This window comes from Anoplophora glabripennis, unplaced genomic scaffold (assembly GCF_000390285.2).
Source record: "Anoplophora glabripennis isolate ALB-LARVAE unplaced genomic scaffold, Agla_2.0 scaffold750, whole genome shotgun sequence".
Classification (NCBI taxonomy): domain Eukaryota; kingdom Metazoa; phylum Arthropoda; class Insecta; order Coleoptera; family Cerambycidae; genus Anoplophora; species Anoplophora glabripennis.
Window position 1 is genome coordinate 85,652 of NW_019418573.1, and position 22,043 is coordinate 107,694.

Genomic DNA, 22,043 nt, shown 5'->3' on the forward strand with positions numbered 1-22,043 from the left:
CATATAAAATAGCGTTCACCCTGTATACGCTTGCGCGGGGTATAAAAAAGGTTTAAAATAAATAAGTTTTTATAATCCGGATTTTATTTTAGGCCGTCTTCAAACTATTCTACATGTATTTCCAATCGGAAGGAATAAAATATTTATTTGACGCCATTAATCAGGAATTCTGGGACTTGGGAATAGCTGGGTCTCTGGTGAGAAAACGGATAATGCGTAGATTTCTTCTTATCAACTTGACGCTTACAAGTCAGGTCTGCCTTTCATTCGTTTGCATATATATTTTGAACGTGTATCCTCTAATGGAAATGCCGAAAGGGGTAAAACGCCTTCCGAATCCCGTCTGGACGCCGTTTGACACGAATGTCAGCCCGCTGTACGAGATTTTGTACTTTCTTCTGGTTTGCAGTCAAGTGTTGACGGTGTTCGGCAATGGGTATTACGATTTTGCGTACGGTTCTGCGACACAGCACCTCTGTGCTCAGCTGCTGTTGTTGAAGGAACAACTGAAGAATATAACCGTTGGAATAATGCCTCACGCTTCCGACTTGGAAAAATTTCATTCTGGATATTTTCAGAAACGAGTCATGGAGAGACTGAAGATCTGTGTCAGGCATCATTGTAGATTATTAAAGTATGTACCGCCATGACGGACGGTGTTGCCAGTACTTTTCAAAACACTTTAGAGGTGTCATTTTGATGTCACGACCTTGATAAAACCGTCAATATAACCCATAGACCTAGTAAACTATGGACTGGCCCTAGAAAGAGAGGTCAATCGCGCTGATGTGTGCAAGGCAGATGAAGCTAGTTGAGGCAAATACCGGTAAAATAAATGATGGTACACGGGTATACCGGTACAATATGATGTAAACAAACTTTGATGTAAATGTCATGTATTGACATTATTGATTGATTTCTTGAATTTTTGTGTGAGTTAGTTAGTGTATGTGAAAGATTCGTAAAAACTAAATATGGTGAAATCGTGTTCTGAGATAAATTGCATAAAGAGACGTTTAAGTGGAGAAAAAATTAAACAATAGGTAGGAAAGAAGTTATGACGGTACCAACATGTTTATACTTTTTGCAACTTTCTGAAAAGACTGACAATGTAGAGTTGTCTCTGATGACAACATATTAGATTAAATTATTTCCTCCATCCTCAAAATAAAATGTCATTTAACATCAAACCGAATATAAAGAAAAAGTTTTAACTGAAATGTGCTTATAATGTGCTTCAGCAAAAATTCTCTTCAAATAATATGTTGAACGAAGAATGCATCGACATAGTTTCAATTTATGCAATTCTGCAAAGTAAGAAAATATGAAATATTTGGATCAACTACGTCAGAAGAGCTTGCAGTAATGTTGACCGATCGAGTTTACGATATGAGGAAAATAAATGGAGGAATACATAAAGAAGGCATTATAAAAACTATTTGGAATATTATAGCTAAAACAATTCAAATATTGTACTGTAATTAGGATAGTAATATAATAAACCCTTTTACATACCTACACTACTGGAAAAAATGAAAACTTTTTGTCTTTTAGTCCCTACATTATTTTTATAAAGTCTTTGAATACGGCCCAACAGAAAAAAAAGGGTAAGGAATTGAGTATAGCTAGCTGATTGGTTGAATTAAATGTAGCGCGTTACAGTCGAAATTCTGTGAACGAAGCTTAAGCCCTTACTAGCTCCATCTCTCTCGCACACGTCTGAGCGATTGCCGTTTATAAGGGTAAAATGACAGTTGGGCGAGTCCAGTAGTTTATAAGGTCTATGATATAACTAAACTCTTTTCTTATTAATGGGATAAGACAGGTGAAAATCAAAACATTCGAAAATATAAACTGATAGCTTTTTGGTCCATTCTTAGATTAACTCTTAGCTTCGCAGCCACGTTAGACCAAAATTCTTTCTGATGAACCGATCGAGTTGCGGTTTTCGGCATTGTCTTCGGAAAAATATCAGGAAAAAAGTATATATATTACACTTTGGGGCTGGATCGAAACTGCATTGCGGGTGCATAAAATGCATCTTGGAGTGCATCAATTTTTCCAAATTTTCTAAAAATGGTAAAAATTGACTAAAAGTTGTAGAAATATGTGTGCACTGGATTTCGGGGTCGGAGATTCCGAATCTGACCCTGAAAAATATGCCAGACGTCCCTGGCCCCTCCCCAGGAGGGTAAGGGGGGGCCTTCTGTAAAACATCGAATAGCTGAGAAATTGCCTTCTAAATTTCCACTCGGGGGTTTTCGGGGTCGGGGATTCCGATTCTAACACTGAAAAGTATGCCCGACGCCCGTGGGGTGGACTTTCTGGAAAACATCGAAAGGCATATTAGATTTTTGTAATAAAACTGCTCCACCTGCTTACCAACCTTGATCTTGTAGGCTCATCTTTACATTGTAACACACGTAAATTTACAGAGATTAGACAAGAAGGGTGAGAAAAATTAACAGAAAATTAATGAGTCGAAAAGAATCCCCTTTATTCTGAGAACCAATTTTCTTTTTATTTGCAAGGCAATTAGTGAGACAACTACTATCATATGTTTGTCTAACACTTTCACTATCAATCACAATTTTCATCATCAGTACTGTCATGACTGTCTCCATAGTCATCATCTGTTACATTTTCGATTATTTCAGGATTGGAATAGTTGGTTCCAAAACAATTTATACATGCAATTGTGCATGTAATTCCATGCTTAGGAAGGCAATTACTCAGCTATATTTTACAGAAGGCCTCCCCCCTTGCCCCCCTGGGGGGGCCCAGAGAGTCGGGCATACTTTTCAGTGTCAGAATCGAAATCCCCGACCCCAAAAACTCCCGAGTGGAAATTTAGAAGACAATTACTCAGCTATTCGATGTTTTACAGAAGGTCCCCCCTTGCCCCCCTGGGGGGCCACAGGGCCGTCGGGAATATTTTTCAGGGTCAGATTCGCAATCTCCAACCCTGAAAACCCGTGCACACAAATTTCTACAACTTTTAGTCAATTTTTACGATTTTTAGAAAATTCGGAAAAATTGATGCACTCCAAGATGCATTTTATGCACCCGCAATGCAGTTTCGATCCAGCAAGTGTAACAGATAGACTTTTTTCCTGATATTTTTCCGAAGACAATGCCGAAAACCGCAACTCGATCGGTTCATCAGAAAAAAATCTTCGAATTATGGGTGATTTTGGTCTAACTTACCTGGACTACGTGCTTGATCATAGTTTACACGATCAGAATGCACGTTCATTTTACTTTACACGTTAGTTATATACAGAAGGGCGATAGACGGGCCAAAAACAAATGACAAACATTTAAATTTTCACCTTATCGGTCTATAACAAGATTAAGTAGCTATTAGCTATTGGCCATTTTGAATAAATATTATTAGTATTAGTATTAATATAATTGTAACAATAAATTATACTACGGTTTCAAAAAATACTAATTACTTTACACTGAATTTAATTTGTGTTAAGATGTTTTATTTATAGAATATTTCTATTGTTTGTTGGATTGTTCGTTGGTTAGTAAAAATCATTTACTTACCAAAGAATAAATCTAAGAAGTTTTTTCCTAAACTTTTTGTAATTTGATATATTTCATGTTTTTTTTGCTTCGTGAACTATATAAAAACTTTCCACCTCGGAACATATTATTTAGTTGCAAATATACCATTTCTGGTAGTCCATTTTGCGATAAATCTCCCGTACTGGTAACACCGAGTCACAAAATTTAGTTGCTTAGTCTGATTACACATTATTTTTTAGATATGGTAAAAATCTTGACAAATATTCATCAAGCATTCTGCTACTTCAGTTGCTAATGAGCTATCTGGCAATGGTTATTAATGGATATATTCTAACTTCTGTAAGTAAAAATTAAAAATATGCTTGTTTTTAGTATACCCTATAATGATAAAAATATACAGGGTGGTCCTTAAGTACGTTTCGATGGGGGTGATTCCCTAGTGAATTATAAGAATAAAGGTCTAATTTTTATCTATATAACAGGAACAGGTTGACATTTTATTGAAAATTGGAAAAAATAAAGCTATTTTTTTCTAAAATTTAACATCCTTAGAACAAATGTTCGTATGAACTTTTTTTCACAAGAGGAAATCACCCCCTTTTTATGGGAACGTAGTTAAGGACCACCCTATATACCGGATGCTAATAAAATATGAAGATTTATTATCGAAACCGAGAGAGTTGCACTAACCAAATTTGGACAGGGCATAGCTAACACAATGCGAAATATCGCCTTACTGTAAAAATTGTTGTCACCGCCAATCTTGGTGAAAATTCGAAATATTTGGAATTATTCAATTTTCGTGGCTGAAAACATATTGAATTTTCAAAATCGAAAGAGTTGCACTAACCAAATTTGGACAGACCATAGCTAACACAATGCGAAACATCGCCTTACTGTGAAAAATGTTGTCACCGCCGTTCTTGGTGGTGAAAATGCGAAATATTTGTAGTTATTCAATCTTTGTGGCTGAAAGCATACATAGGTATTGAATTTTCAAAATCGAGAGAGTTGCACTAACTAAATTTGGACAGATTATGCTAATACAATGCGAAACGTTGTCTTACTGTGAAAATTGTTGTCACCGCCGTTCTTGGTGGTAAAAATTCGAAATATTTGGAATGAGTATTTAATTTTTCGTGGCTGAAAACTTACTTAGGTACTGGATTTTCGAAACCCAGAGAGCTGCACTAATCAAATCTGGAGAGGACGTAGCTAACACAATGCGAAACATCGCCTTATTAATTCTTTTTCAGTTTTATTTCTTTTACAGCTATTACCTACTGATTTTTTAATGGATGTGCTGATGATTTTGTTTTTTTTTTATAGAATAAAGCTGACACTCTCCAAACTGTTGAGATATGTTCTTATACAATGACCATTTTTACTGAGTTCGTAGTTTTTTCAGTTCAAGCTTCTGACTTAAAAGATCAGGTAAGTTCCTAAAAATCAGTGTAATATTGTAAACATATCAGTGTCAATTTTTTTTGAGATATTTGCGTATGTGTGATGTTTTTAAAAAATTTAATCACCCCGTAATTCACAAATCAAACAGTTCTAGACTAAGATATATTTGGCCTCAAGAGTAGCTATCTGTTCCTTCATTTAAATACACCCTGTACATAAGACGCTTCAAAATCATACTGCTCTAAATAGACTGCCATTTTCAATCAATAAAACGGAAATATTTATACCTGCAAGTCTATACAAATAGTTCTTTGATTTTGATGAAACGTTAAAGGAACAAGTTTAATTTTGAGACCTAATAAAATTAATTATATGAAAAAAATTTGGCCTAGTCCTAGGAAATAATTGAAACTGTTTTCTGTAACATTTATTTTTAATTTGCAGAGTATCACTGTGGTTGATGCTGTAGCTCTGTCTGAATGGTATTTATTTAAAGCTCCTATCAAGAAGGCTCTTGCTCTCCTTACAATGAACGCCGAAAAAAGTATCGTCATCACTGTTGGAGGAATGCTTGAAGCAGACAATTCTCTTATTATTGAGGTCAGTATAGATATTTTCATGAACATATCTTCTTTTAACGATCCTTCTTTTCGATATACAATGTCAAAGTTAAATTGTTTTTTGGAATTGTGACATTATTTCAAGATGAATGAAAATTTTGATGTGTATGTTTTTAATGGGCCAGTTTGCTTCAACTGCAAAGAAAATGGAAATTTCTGTTCTTATAAATAGAAAGAAAAAATATGAAATTTAACTTATTTATATGTAGTTAAAAAGTTCAAAACTACATTTCAAAACTATTATTCGCTTTATGGCTGTAATTGTTTTTTAGAAAATTGTTATAAACACCATTATCTGTTTTAATAGTAGAAAAACTGTTATGATGTGGCATAAGTATCCATTAAGATAGAAATGTTAAAAATACATTTTAAACCTTACCAAGATACCTACCAAATATTAAATAAATTCTTTAAAATAAAATAAAATCGAAAATATTCGATAAACTAGTAACAATTTTTAAGAAAAAAAATCAAAAGTTTATCAATGATCACAAAATGAATGCTGTTTTTAAAAATCCCGCCTTAAAGTGAAACGCTACTGCGCATATTTTCAACTTGATTACTGAAATGATTCTGGAAACATAGTCGAAATTCCAAACAATTGTTAAACTTGGACATTCTGTAGATTAAAAAGGCGCTTCATATCTTACCCAACTAAAAATTCTAATAAAATATCCTGCTTACCAATTATTTGCATATTTTCAGGTTGTACTGAAAGCTTTCTCGGCGATTACACTACTGAAGGCACTAACAATCGAAGAAGGGTAGTGAATTGTCGCAACACCATCGATTTTATTTTAATGTTAATGCACTCATAAACTCTAGGGTACCTATTTGTTTTTCATAGTATTAAATACAAGATAATGCATCTACGTGACATTATAACAGTGAATTAGACATACATTAAAATTTCAGCATTGGCCGTTATTTTATTCCTTGACGAATGAATTTTATGATGAGCAGTTACTGAACTCAGGAAGGTATTCTTTTAAATTTATGAATGTACAGTAACGTAGTTTAAAAACAAACAATATTAGAGTTAAGTCTTATAAGTATAGGTTGCAGAGTAATTTACAATTATGTTTCCTATTTTTTCGTCTCGACATTTTTATACCTTAGGATTTCATTGTTGAAGTCATTTAAGAATTTAATCATGTACTGAAGCTTATAGAAAATCCACCTATTATTCAAGAAGGATTATGTGACTTTTAAAAAATGGCGCACCTAACACCCATTTTATTTTTATCTTAGCTGATGATTCCATTATTTTAAATAAACTGATTTATTTAATTAACTAGAGTCTAGAGTCTAGACTGAAGAACTTAACTGATTTCGCTTAAAAATATATATTTCACAAGCTACTTAACCCCAAATAGTAGAACAATTCCGAATCACACGGAAATCTCGTTATGTGGGCAGCATGGGCGCCGTTAGCACGAAATCCAAGGAGGGGCAAATTTAAAATATCAGAATACATTTCCTGCTAGATCCGTGAGGAATTCATATATGACTATTTGGAACACAGCAATCCGTAATGAAATTCAATACACAAATAAAGAAATGGCAGTTTTGTATATTTCAATGTGGCAACTTCTGCGAGAAATGTCAATAATAGTTGAAATATAAATATGAATTTTGCCTTAGGAATTCTTTAGTACTGTAAAAAAATCGCGATTCTATGCTACCTTCTGAATTGTGATAAATGAGCCACTTTTCTTTAAGAATTTCGTTCTGTGTGCCAAGTAAAAAGAACTTATTTAAATTATATGTGATGGATATGCATATTAACCTTAGTAATTTATTTTTTATATTTGTTTCGAAACAAGTATTACACATTTGCTGATAAATTAAAATAAGACTCTGGTTTACTGAAAGTTGGCTCGAAAAACTACACACAAAAAACGTATTTGCTAAGGTAGGTATACAATTTATTGTTTAGTGTTACGACAAGCAGACTCTGTAAAACAGTATAGAATAGAACCTCGATACATGAAAATTTAGAAGTACTCAAGTTATTCAGTATACAATACTGTAAAAAAATCACTCAATTTCACTCAATTTTACTCAGTAATGTATCAATTTCTGTCCACACAGAGTCCTGATTGTGAGTGAAAATTCACTCTATTAGTACGAGTATAACTAAAATTTTATGAAGAGTGGGTGAATTTTACTAAAATCCAAGTTTCTGCTATCAAGTGAGTGACTTTTGACTCTATTTTGAGTATATAAAACCAATTAAGAGTTGACATTTTATCTAAATTTAACTATTATTGAGTAATTTTCTTACTCAGATTTGTTTATATTTTCTTCAAATTTTACTTTAAATTTCAATGTATTAGTCACAAACTACTGAGCCGCAGTAATTTCCACACAGATCTGTTTTAGAGACGATATTTTAGGTCTCGATTAAAAAAATTGGTTAACTGATCGGACGAATAGATTGCTAGGTAACAATCTAATTTTATTTAACCAAATATTAAGCGAGTCTCAATATATATTATTGTTTTTAATTATTATAATCAAACCACTGCATTTAAACAAAATTATCACCAAAATAACCCGATAAACGCATACTTGTCCAGCACTACACGCCACGAGATGACCTAATGGGGACGACGGGAATAGACAAAGAAAACGCACGACAACCATAGAATGGGGTGGGGTCATTCATTAATGAGGACAGTTACTCCGATTTAGGTACGAGTGTACCAAATACGAGTTTATCTTGAGAATTTATTTAACGAGTACCTATATTTGAGTGAAAGTACTCATAGTTTTAGTTCAAATATAATCACAAATGTGTAAAATTATCAAAATGCTCAATATTGAGTGAAAATGTGCCCAACCATTTCACTCAGTATATTCACTCTGTACCTTTATTGCTTTCACTCACACCGACTTTTTTTACAGTGTACGACCATTAGTGTCTATTTACTTTTGTTTTGCTACCAGTCGCCGATGTCTCTAGTTGAACTGTTGTATTTTAATCCTGATTATTTACTATGTAAATATGTCTCGCTTTCATTATGTTATGTCAAATTTAAGTACGCACCTGGAATGTGCGATTTAGCGACGGTCCTTAGAACAAAACATACTTTTTATGATTATTTAAACAAAAAACATATAAAAAATTTTTGCAGAACGAACGTTTTTTATAAAAAAAATGTTTTTCTAGATGACAAAGCAAACAAAACGTAGACGAAAGGATTTATGTTTCACATGTTTTTTTATCACGCAAAACAGAGCTTTACTCTGAAAAGAGAATAATTTAAAAAATTAATATTTTTACGTAGATTTTGCCTCTCTTATTCTTTAATATATTTAGAAAATAAGTACCTACTTACGAAGTGAATGACTCTGTATTTGCTGTTGTACTCGTGATAACCCTGTGTCTACTGTGATGCCTTTAGTTAACTATTACCGAACCCCATGCCCCCCCCCCCCTCTTCCTAAACGGCGCCCATGGTAGGTAAGCATATAATTTGATGCCTTTCTTTTTGCTTGTATAGCAGAAAACGATACCTCTACTAAGAGTAAACTGAAAAGTAATGGCTACATAATACATATGTGAGAAACAACAGAATGCGTGAACATGAAGGATTTCTAAACGATGTTCCTTGTTATTAAAAATTACCCAGCTGTCCTAGATTGCGGAAATTTATCTCGAAATATTTCATGTTGCACAATATGAAATGTCAACTAAACAATATAATAAAACTTATGAATTCAGGTAGGTATATCTAGCTGCACCTACATTTATTCCTAGATGTATGGCCTGCGTATCGATTGAATAGATATACGCGAAAGAATGTGATATTGAACACACAACTAGACGAATGAAAAAATGGTTTTTAATTCTAGAACAATGCCTGGCGTTATGAAATTATTAGCTTTGTTCCTAGTGCATTAAAAATAGTTTCTAACAGTAGACGCAACTGCATTTGTTTTGAAACAATGAATTTTGAACCTCATGTAAGCATTATTTCGGAATGCGCATGCGCTTAACTGTTGGAAACTCTTTTGGACTGCTCTACGAACAAATATGTTATAATTTGGACCTATACAAAAAATACTTTCTTCTCATTTAATGTGTATACAGAGTGAAGAAGTATGAACTTTAAGGAAATATACTTCAGTTAAAAATGAGAAAAAGATTATTAAACTTTAGTCTTGAAATCCTTGTTACATTCTCAACATATAGATCCGCGCGATCGGGTTAGGTATGCTGACAACACGATTCCATGGGTGTATCATTTTAGAGGGTTACAAACATTAGTAAATGTAGGTACAAGAACAAAATCTTTAAAGGCCTCTAAAAAAAAGCTTCCGCTCCCAATCAGCGACTTACCGATATCAAATTTTGGTAAAAACTTTAGTTACAACTTCAAACCCACCATGGTACATCCAAATATCTAACAGGTAGGTATTTCGGTACGTATTTTTCTATTTTCAGTACTCGTAAAATAAATATTCAGCAATTCTGTACCCGCAGTCAATGATTGACCTACTACCAATTGTGTCCAATACCTGCAATATACAGGGTGTTCCAAAAAATTAGGTCAAACCGTTAACCATATGGGCAAAAATAACGAGATTCTCCTAATCCCATATTTCGTTCTTTGTCGAGACATATGATGTTCAGGTTCCAATTAAAGAAAATGTTTTGTTGTTTTATAAGATATTCAATTGAAATTTTGCACATAGTTGTATCTCATGTCAGCTAAATAAAATTGAAACAAACGGAGGGAAGAGGGTTACGTACCTACATATTTACCCCTCACCCCAATGTTGTCCAGTAGACATCTGTTGTTCAAAGGTTTTGTTTCTTATACCAAGTGGTCCTTCTTTAATTATTTTCATTTATAGAATTTTAATTCGGGCTTAATTTTTGAGATATTTATTGCACAAAAAAATGCAGTGGTATTTAACAAAAGTCCATGCTGTTTAAATTAATGTTTAGTATCTTAAAAAAATATTTTTTTTCTTCTATAATTCTGACAGCCTGTATTTCGCAAAAAGACGGCAAAATAATAAATGACGTAAGGAAAGACCCAATATTTTCGTTAACAATTCGAGATTAACGGCTTGACTTATTTTTTTGTAACATCCTGTACAATGTACATCAAGTGCAAAGATTGAGGAGTAGAAAGATCGGAAGTGTTCGATTCTGCTGATAAAAGAATAAGAATACAAGTGAGAAGAAGGTAAGTATGCTTGAGAATGTGGCTGACAGTTGTCAAATTTAGAGCTGTTGTTTTTCTATTTATTATTTCCAATATTAACGTACCTATACAGGGTGTCCGGTAAGTACCTCCTAATCTCTCGGGAGTGTATAGGGGAGGTCAAAATAAAACTAGTCCTTCCTATAATTTTTTTTCCTAATGTGCCCCCTAACGGAGTTATGGGGGGTCAAAGGGGTACCTAGAAATTAACGTTTAGGGTTATAACTTTGAAACCACCCTGTATATTTTAATAAAATTTTCGTACGTTGTATTACACATGGAGCTCTACGATTTGATGCTAAAATCAACTTTTTGCTATTATCAGGTGTCCAGAAACGGACTGGCCCTATCACAATTTTTCTCAAAATTTTGACAGAAGTAATTTTATCAAACTGAAAATATTATTATTAGATACTCTGAAGGTTTTTCTTTAAAAATGGTACTCTTTATTTATTTCGAAAAAATGAACGGTTTGCGAGATAAATCGGTTTTGAAAAAAATTGGTAACAAATACAACAACAATTAAAATTTATTTTTTTACAATAAAATCATTCCCGCTAGTGCCAGCCTACAGATTCACCATAAACATTTACTGGTGGTGAATTAAGGGAATGAATAATGCCGTTTCTTGTAAAATCAACATCTATGACCAAAATACATCTACAAATTATTATTGCTCTTGTCTCCATGGAGTTCTTTTCTATTGTTTTCGTTGTTAGACCCTGTTGATTTTAAAGTACTTGTCAAAGGCGCGTGACAGAATAAAAATTCAATTTTATTGTGGTATTCGTTTTAAGCCGTTAGAAATAACATTTAAAAATGGAAGAATATTCCTGTGCAGAATATGCTGATATGCACCTAATTTATGGGGAAGCATTATGCAACTCCGTGGAGGCAAGAAGACTTTATGAGGAAAGGTTTCCGGGTCGACATTTGCCGAGTCCAAAAACTTTTGAAAGAGTTGATCGTAGTTTAAGAGAAACAGGTAAAAAAAAAAAGTGAAAAACGTTAGTGAAACTAATTTCTTCCGAATCCTTTATTTAGGAAGCTTTTTGCCACGCCGTGGTGGAGCAGGAGCCCCGAGGAGAGTACGAGACCCTCATGTAGAGGAACAAATATTGGAAGACGTTGCTAATAATCCTTCAAATAGCATAAGGAAGCTTGCGGCGCAAAACAATGTTACAAAATGGGCTGTACATGAAACTCTGAAAGAACAATTGCTTTACCCGTACCACATCCAAAAAGTACATGCTATGTCTCCAGATGATTATCCAAAAAGACTTCAATACGCCAATTGGTTTTTACAGCATCATATTCGGAATCATAATTTTGGTACATCTATTTTGTTCACCGATGAAGCAGGTTTTACAAGAGACGGCATAATTAATTCGCATAATCTACATGTCTGGGATGAAGAAAACCCTCACGCTTTAGTTCAAACTCGCTACCAACAAAGGTTTATGGTGAATGTGTGGGCTGGCATTATCGGGAATCATTTGATTGGTCCATTTATTCTGGAGCAAAGACTTAATGGTGCTCTTTATTTGCAATTTTTAGAGGAAAATCTAAATATTTTGTTAGAAGAAGTGCCCCTTCAAATAAGAACTGAAATGTGGTACATGCATGACGGTGCACCACCCCACTTTGATCGTTTAGTACGTCAACATCTGACGAATGTTTTTGGTGATCGATGGATAGGTCGAGGCGGACCTGTATTATGGCCACCTAGGTCGCCCGACCTAAACCCATTAGACTTTTTTCTGTGGGGTCATTTAAAAAATAACGTTTATTCAACACCCGTAAATAGTAGAGAGGAACTTCTGCTGAGGCTAACACAGAACTGTGACCATCTCCGCAATAATCACGGAATATTATTTCAAGTGCACCGGGAAAACATTCGTAGGATTAGAAAGTGCATTGAAGTACGGGGTGCTCATTTTGAACATCTACCGAAGTAACATTTAGGTACCTTTGTTCATTGTTGAATGTTCTTTGTTGCATGTCTTGTAAGTAAGTTATTTTTCAAATGTTATTTTTAATTGGTCACTACTTGCTCATAAAGTATAGCCAACCCGTTCAAAGATTTCTGGACTTGATAAAGTTAAAGAAATTAAATGCATGAAATAATATGTAAAAAAAATAAATTTTAATTGTTGTATTTGTTACCAATTTTTTTCAAAACCGATTTATCTCGCAAACCGTTCATTTTTTCGAAATAAATAAAGAGTACCATTTTTAAAGAAAAACCTTCAGAGTATCTAATAATAATATTTTCAGTTTGATAAAATTACTTCTGTCAAAATTTTGAGAAAAATTGTGATAGGGCCAGTCCGTTTCTGGACACCTGATAATAGCAAAAAGTTGATTTTAGCATCAAATCGTAGAGCTCCATGTGTAATACAACGTACGAAAATTTTATTAAAATATACAGGGTGGTTTCAAAGTTATAACCCTAAACGTTAATTTCTAGGTACCCCTTTGACCCCCCATAACTCCGTTAGGGGGCACATTAGGAAAAAAAATTATAGGAAGGACTAGTTTTATTTTGACCTCCCCTATACACTCCCGAGAGATTAGGAGGTACTTACCGGACACCCTGTATATTTACGAATAGGTCACCTTATTCTACACTCTATTGGTCTATCCAAATATATTTCACTTGAGTGACCAATTATTATTTAGACCCTGATATCGTTTAAGGAATAATTCACTTAAAACTAATATTAAGGACAACTATTGAAGGAAACGTGCGTAGACAGCACGTACATTTCCCGTAATGCGTTTCTTGGTATTGATTAATTAGGGTCATTTCAGACAACGGTAATCGGAGACCAGAGACAAACCCACAATCCACAACGAGACATCTGCCTATATCATTCAAACGTACTACTAAAAATCTGCGGACGGACCTACGTGCCGGAAATATATGGGTCAATTAGCCTCTCACCGTCTCCGAAATACCAAAACGCGTATTCTTCAATGTGCTTCTTCGCCGCGCACGTACTCTTACCTGTGCTTTGTAAACTTGCCTTTGAATACTTGGAAAACATGTGAAATGCAGTGCAGATCAAGAAGCCGCTGAACAACCTGTCGGGACGTCCCATTGGCCGGTGCGAATCACGTGGCCGCGACTCCACGTCCGCTACATAGCAACTTGTTCATTGTTTTTTATTGTTGCCGAACTCTAGAGCTGTTGCCATAGGAAAGTGGACGCTTCGGTTTTAATACAAATAAAGTAACGCGGTGTGTGAAAAAGGGGTGGAAAGTGGTAATAGTTTCAAAAAACGGCTTAAATACAGTGCACTCCTTAATACAGTGGCGGTACAGCGTTTAAATTCGAGTGTTTTGAGGTTTGTAGTGCAGCATATTTAAAAATTGACTCGTTACGAGGTGTGATTAGTGATATATATTTCGCAGTTTTATTTACACTAGAAGAACAATAATTACAGATATCAGATAAGACATGCTGGAAGACGGAAGAGTGGTGAAATTATCTAGTTGTCGGTGACAGTGCACCTACTTGATGTTTAACGCGCAAAAATTTTCCCCGCAACTGTAATTATAATTTGTAGCGTAAAGTTTCTTTCTAGGTGCGTTTTTCGTCAAATTGAAATGTGAAATGTGACAGTTTCTCGCGTGTGTTACCGTTGGATGACCCTGCGAATTGCTGTGAATGACTTCTTGAAGATGGAAGATATCGCCTTCAGCGACTGGCCAGGACAACCTGTGGATTTAAATTCAGGAAATAATCCCTGGTTACCAGCCTACGGTTTCCAGACACCGACAGCTTTGCTGGAAAAAGAGGATTTTATTGGAAATCCAGGTGAGTGACTTTCACTTGGTTTGTTTAAACCGAAATCCGTATTATTTCGCACTACGGGTGTAGGTAACCTAGTCCGCGAGATCAAGACACCCGTGTAATTTCCCGAGGCGACGTGATTTAGTTCTGGCTGTTTTGGCGACATCTCATAATGTAGGTAGTTAGTTAAAAGTTTCAAATTTTGTTTTTCCGGAACAGTACCTTCTATATTTTAAAAATTAATAGACTATATATTTTACTTGGTTTCTTGTTCATATAATGGGATTGCACTCTGTTTAAAATTTGATATTTTAAATAAGTTATACTACTAGGTTATATATTTATTTTTAATTTTATTCTTGTGTTTTGTTAAAAATTTATTTTAAATTTTATTTTTTTTTAATTACCTACTTTATTATATTATTAATAAATAAGGGAATAAATAATATCTATCATTCAATATTATACACATGCCAATCATGACATCAGTTTGCAGTTGATGACCCCTTAACATGCCTATGCCTAATACATTTTTTATACTTACGTACCATTAAATATTAATTTACTGGCATGTTGGTTGACTTCAGAGTCCTACTTTTCGAGAAAATCGATCGAACCTTTTCATAGGCCTAAAACCTTCGTTTGTAAATATAAATCTTTAATTTTTAAATTCTAAAATTCTGGTGGAAACTGACAATTGGCAACATTTTATTAGGTACCAGTTAACATAATAACAAAAATCAAATTAGGTCTCTCATTATGTATTAAAGTATTTATATACCAACATACTTTAAACTCGTTTTAAACTTTACTGACTTAAGTTGTAACTTTTGTGTCTACTACCTACCTACATAAACAACAGTTTATCGTTTACCCTTATGTTTATCATTTTCATTGCTTTCCAAAGCAAATTTATCCAATAGAAAGTTCAACAATAGCTATGATATAGGCACCTACCTACCCATAAACTTCCTGAGATAATGTCGCATTCTTTCCAAAACAAGGGTATAGTTTTAATCTGCTATTCAAATTTAAGAAGTTTACGTTTTATCTCCACTGATTATTTCGGTGATAAGGATATGGAATTTGAATTGTTTATTAATTGCTACCAAGAGATAAATATTTAAATACATTGTCGGAGAACTTCTGTATCTACGACGAGAAAATTATGTAAGGGGGCCTTATTAGTGAAATAATTATTTATTGCTATTATAGGTAGATATTTGTACCTCTAGAAAATCATTCTCGTTGTACTTATACAGGTATTTTTTTTAATATCACGCCTGACTGACATCTAGTTTGAATTTTTCCTCAAGCCAAGAACAAGTGTTCTGTTAGTCCTTATATTGTAAATAATAATGACATAGCAGTACACATGTTTCGATTTACGGTTGTGAAACTTAGATACTAAGGTATTTAATTTTGAAAAAGTCTAATCTGTTCATTTTTAAATTTTACCTCTCTACGAATTAAAAAATGGGTTATTATCTAAACGAGACCAATTTGCAATCACTAAATCAGCGTATGTTAAATATAATTTTTTACAAATCGTAATAATCAGAACTAAAAACCATTGACATTGTATAAATTTTATAAATGTTATGCATCTACTTAACTTATTCATTGTGTTAATTCAATTAATGTGTTAATTAAATGTATTAAGTTATCAATTTACAAATTAAATTATTAATTAATTAATATTTATCAATTACCTAATTATCAATCATTCATTTCAACTAGTAAGTACACATAGATATTTGTTGTGCAAATTGATATGAAAAATAATGCTATTTTGAAAAATAGTTTTGGGAAATAATTTTTTTCCAAGTTAAATTGATAACAGATTCAAAATATTCTCTGTTTTGTAGAATTTCCTATATTTACTATCTTGAGTATATATGAAACGTGTAGGATGGTTTTTTGGAGAAAGAATTATAAATTTAAATTGTCTGATTGCCTGTTGAAAGTACTTTCTTTTTCACTCACTTAAGCATTCACTAATCAACTAATAGCTCTCCGAACAACAAAAGATTAAACTGTGAATAATACTTTTAAACGTGTATGAGGTCTGTTCAGAAAATAACCGAACTGTATTTTTTTAAACTTTATTATTAATTTTATACATTATTGGTTCTTATCCCCTTCAAAGTACTCCCCTCCCCATTCACACACTTTTCCCAGCAGTATATCCATTTCGCGAAGCTGTCCTGGATAGCTTCATTTGAAATGGAATTTGCTTGAATATCATCAATAGTTTGAAAAGGCGTCCTTTCAGCACTAATTGTAATTTCAGATATAAGAAAACATTGCAAGGAGTCATGTCTGGCAAGCAAGGAGGGTGAGGGAGGACAGTAATCTGATTCTTGGCATAAAACTAACGAATTGATAAAGCTGAGTGCTGGCGCATTGTCATTTTGCAAGAATCATGAGTCTGATCTCTTTTTGCGGATTTTTTCACGTAACCGTTGTAAAATGCCTTGATACTACACACGGTTCACTGTTCCATATTAAGGTAATAATTCAAAATGCACAATTCCATTGAAGTCGAAAAAACAGTGAATATCACTTTGCCATTGGATCGAGAATGACGTGCTTTCTTGGGGCTTGGATATCCTTCGCAAATCGATTGAAAAACCCGCAAACCCAGCTGCGTCTCCCGTTGTGATCCTTTGAATTAATGTTTCATCGACAATGGATTATTCAAGGAGTTGTCGACAAGGGTCCACACGATTTTCTTTCTATTTGGTCATCAAACGAAGAACAGTCAAAATTCCATGTCATGATCCAATTGAGATGCTCACCTCTTCTGCAGTTTCTCTGACAGTTAATCGACGATTTGCACGCGCCTGATCTTTGACTTTTTGAACATGGGAGTGATCAGTTGACGTCGAAGGACTTCCTGGTCGAGGATCATTTTCAATTGACTGATGACACTTTTAAATCATGAAAACCATTGGTAAACATTGCATACGACTCAGAGCAACATCTCCGTAACCTTGTTTCAAAAATTGAAACGTTTCCATGAAAATTTTCCCCAGTCTCACGCAAAATTTTGTGTAACATCATTGTTCCAGAAAATCGCACACTTCAAAAGTCGTCACTAACACTTAAACTCGTTGCACCCACTTAACAATATCACGAGAAATAAATGGGGTATGAACAATCCAAGAACATGTGGTTACAGGGGAGGTTACACGCAACGCCATGCTGCCAACCGCATATCACTATTTTCTCAACAGATCTTGTATATGATTTTAAAGAAAGTATCTTATTCGTATTGAAACATTTTGAATAGACAGTGTTAAATGTAAAAGTGTATAATAACTTCCTGTAAACAAAATCAACAGATAACATTTTGATTGTCGGCAAAGATGAATATCGGCTGTGAAATTTATTTACAATTTGACAACTATTGGCAGCCCAGCCGTATAAAAATTGGATTGGACAATTACTCAAGTATTAACTTTAATCATAATAATAATTGTAATCATAACAGCTGAACTGGATCTAGGCAAGGTGAACTACTAATTATTTTTCTTACGGTTCGATATAAAAATTGTAATTTTCTTTAAATTGCATTACTTGCCTCCAGCATACCTCAGCTGTTTGGTTGTGTAATGAAACCACATAAGTTAATTCGTTTCACACAGAGTCCATGTTTTTTCCCAATGTAGTCAACTATAGGGTAGATATTGTTTCTTTAATTATTTATTACTATTTTGATTGATAATTCGAAACAAAGAATTGTCAATCAAAAAATTAAGCTATCGAAGCTACCGTAATTTTTATGTTAATTTCATTTAACGGAAGTGCTCGGAAAATGATTACTTTTGCATAAAATGGTTTAAATAGAAATAGTAGCATTCATTGGGGGATGAACTACTCTACTGTTATATTATTTTCCCAGAGATCGTAACGTTCCAAGGACATCCGAAGGACAACTTTGATTTTTCAAATGGTAAACTGTATTTGTATGAAAACTTTTTTTCAAAAATGTATACTGTTGACATGAAACTCTTATACATTAGGGTATAGAGAGGATTGCTCAGTAAAGGAATTTATCTTTTCAATCTTTATTTGTCTAATTGCTTTTCTAATGATTTTGATTCTAGACGAATGCCATAAGGGCTACAAATTTATCATCCAACTCCATTTAGAATATTTAAAATAGTAAGAAAAGTTAAACGTGGACAACTAACTCGTAGGTGCATAAGACGCAACTTACATAATGAAGATCCTCGATTTTTCCAAATCTACAGTTTATATACGAGTACTTTTAAGTTCTCATTATCATCCATATTACATTATGTTGAATCAGCACCTTTCTGAAGATGACAGAAGCAGAGTTTTGAGAATGTACCAAAAAAATGTTACAAACCATCCAGCAGCCTAGAATGCTTCAAACTTGCGTTAAAGAAGAAGGGGAAAATGAGCTGCACATTATAAAAATAGTGTTTTCTAAATAATTCAATTACCTAGGTACTTTATATTTTCGAAAAAAAAGTTTCAAACGAAAGATATCCAAAATAGCTTACCATTTAGAAAATTAAATTACCCTTCGGATGGTCCTGGAGGGCTAGTATTTCTGAAATACTACAGTATTTTTAATTGAAACTTTTTTTTGCAGAGATTAGCTTTTAAGATATTAAACTTTTTCCTTTAACATGGGACACCTGGTATATGTAATGTATTTCGTTCGTGCTTTGGAATCTCAAATAAATTTACTACTATCGTTTCTTACAACTCCAGTACATTTTATAACATCTCATGACAGGAAGCTGGTGGAATTCTAACTACACTTTCACTATCTCAGTTAGGATATCGAGAGGATAATACATCCTGGTTTTTTTCCATCATCAGAAGTCAGTGCACTTTATTTAAGTCCAGTTTCGTGTAAATAAAGTGCTATTAATAAAAACTTGTCTGTCTTTTATGGATGTTAGAAATTTCTAACTGTCTGAATTGGAAGAGGGGTGAATGGTCACTCGAAGACAAGAAAGAAAATAAGTTTCTTGTTTGTTATTACTAAACCAATGAGGAAAGCGTAGATTGTGATTAGTTGCACATTTAGATAAATTTTGTCTTAATATACAGGGTGTGGTGTGTATAATCTATAAAACATAAACTATAACTTCCTAACGATATTTGTAATAGAAAAGTGTTATACGAAAAAATTCTATTTTTGCGTTTTTTTTCGTAAATTAAAGTTTAATTATGGATCAAAATATTTTCTCTGGAACGGTCCTGTCTTTGTGCTGTACGATGAGTTACGTGCTGTAGACCAGTCGCCTAAACAATTCGTCGTTGAAAGATAGAAAGATACTTTACAATTTTGGGAAATTTTTCAATGCAAAAATATAAACTAAGGAAAATAGATAGCTATTTTAAAAAAACTGATATTTTGTTATTATAATAATTAATAGTAAATACTATTTTAAATGCATTGTTGTCACTGCAAGAGAAAGCAAACAAAACATCCCTAAGCACCTGTAGTTGCCAACTGCGTGCACTAAACAAACTCCATTAAAATATTGGACAAAATGAAATAAAACTTTTCCAGAAAAAATGTTGGAATTGACCCCCATAAGCGCGGATACAGGCATGGCACCGACGCACCCAATTTTGGCGAATATTTTCTCGAATTCCAGGTATTCCCCTAATTGTGTCAGCAGCTTCAAGTATACGGTTTCGCAATTCTTCGACAGTAGCAATTGGAGTATTATAAATCAATGACTTCAAGTGACTCCAAAGATAAAAGTCCATTCCAGTTAGATCCGGTGACCGAGGTGGCCACGGCACAGGACCAAAGCGTGTAATCCATCGCTGAGGAAATATTTCATTCAAAAGTGTCGTTACTTCTCGAGTACTGTGTGGAGGAGCCCCATCTTGAAGATAAAATATGCGTGCCCAAACTTGTAATGCCACATCGGCCAATAATTCAGGCAATCGGTTGGTCCATTTAGTCGCCCTTCAAAGAAATAAAGACCCACAAGTACATCGCCCATTATGCCAGCCCAAACACATGCCGAGAACCGATGTTGAAAATGAGTTTCCCTAATCGCGGAGGATTTTAGCATTAAAGTCTACTTGATTGGCACATTGCCGTAAAAACCATCAGCAAAAACGCATTCGTTGATCACAGTCTGTTGAACTGGTTGCAGATGATAGGGATGCAACAACTGGCTCCTTAAGATGCGATGTACGGTACGAGATGAGGTTCCTACTTGTTGTGCGAGTCGTCGAGTACTAATTGTGGGGTCTTCGTTGAGATTTTCCAACACTGCATCTTCAACTTTAACTTTCACTTGCTGACCACGGCCTTCTCCTCGAGGAATAACACTTCCCGTATCTCGCAAGCGCTGAACGCAGTGTAGGATTGTATTTGCACGTGAGGCGTGACGTTAAAAAATTAAGCAAAGTGAGAAATAAGAATCTCGTTTTTAATGTAATGGCAGGCTATGCTTATTTTTTACTTTATAAAAATTACACTGTCACTATTGTGGAATTACAAAATAAAAACTTTTGTCTGGAATCTTTCACTTTTTAACACTGATGGGTCGATGGACGATGCTTAATATTTAATAATTAAGTGAATAATGAATTCAATACAAATACAAAATCAGTTGACTGCATACATTTTTTGACAATGTAACGTAACCTTCATTTAGTATTATTAGTATTAGATTCATTATTAGATTATACCGACTTAAATTATAAGGTTGTATCTCGGGTCGCATAAAAACATTTCTTAAGTTTTTAATTAATAAATAACACAGGGTCGGCCTTTCGTTGAATAAATGAACTTTAATGTACACAAAAAAAAAACGCGAAGATAGAACTTTTTCGTATAAGACTTTTCTATTACAAATATCATCAGGAAGCTGTAGTTTAACTTTTATAGATCCATATACGAGTAGATATCACTGAGTGTACAATTCTTTTGGATCTATTACATATCTAGTTGTTTTAATTATTTCACTTTTTCAATTTTGGAGTGAATTATTATGGCTCCAAAACTTGTAGAAGATATCAAAGAACATTTTTTTTCTCAACATATGTAATTACTTATTACTTTTTTGTTTGCTTTCTAAAATGCAGTAATTGTTAAAACTTAACGCTGTTAATTTTCCTTCCTCTTGGACTTTGTTTTGTATACTCATATGTTGCTAGTAGGATGTCATTTTCTAATATTTCAATATTTTACTTGTAAATGAACATTGGTGTATTGCCCAGGAATTGAAATATGTGAGTGTATCTAACTACAATTTAATATCAAATTTCTGTAGAATAAACCTAATTCATGGGGGAGTAGCCATTTACGCATCAGAGCACTATGTAAACTATAAAACTTTAGAACATCAATTCACTTTCCATTGAAATGCATTGCGAACTGGCTGCTGCTGATATTGATAATATTAAAGCCATGACTATCTATAGATCACCTAAAGGTGATTTCGA

At 33.8% G+C, this 22,043-nt stretch overlaps 2 protein-coding genes across 2 annotated transcripts in view; both read left to right on the plus strand.

Moving 5' to 3' along the window:
• Window positions 1-260: 260 nt before the first annotated feature.
• LOC108914449 lies at window positions 261-6,353 on the plus strand. Its single transcript, XM_023456743.1, has 5 exons — window positions 261-634; window positions 3,777-3,876; window positions 4,867-4,971; window positions 5,389-5,544; window positions 6,270-6,353. The coding sequence occupies exons 1-5, from the start codon at window positions 303-305 to the stop codon at window positions 6,330-6,332; spliced, it is 756 nt and encodes a 251-aa protein (XP_023312511.1). The 5' UTR covers window positions 261-302; the 3' UTR covers window positions 6,333-6,353.
• A 7,621-nt stretch (window positions 6,354-13,974) lies between these two features.
• Window positions 13,975-22,043, plus strand: part of LOC108914457 — a gene marked incomplete at its 3' end in the record, with an annotated part of 131,542 nt that continues 123,473 nt past the window's right edge. The window contains 1 exon segment of the mRNA XM_018720284.1: window positions 13,975-14,609. Coding sequence (XP_018575800.1) covers window positions 14,438-14,609 — 172 coding nt within the window.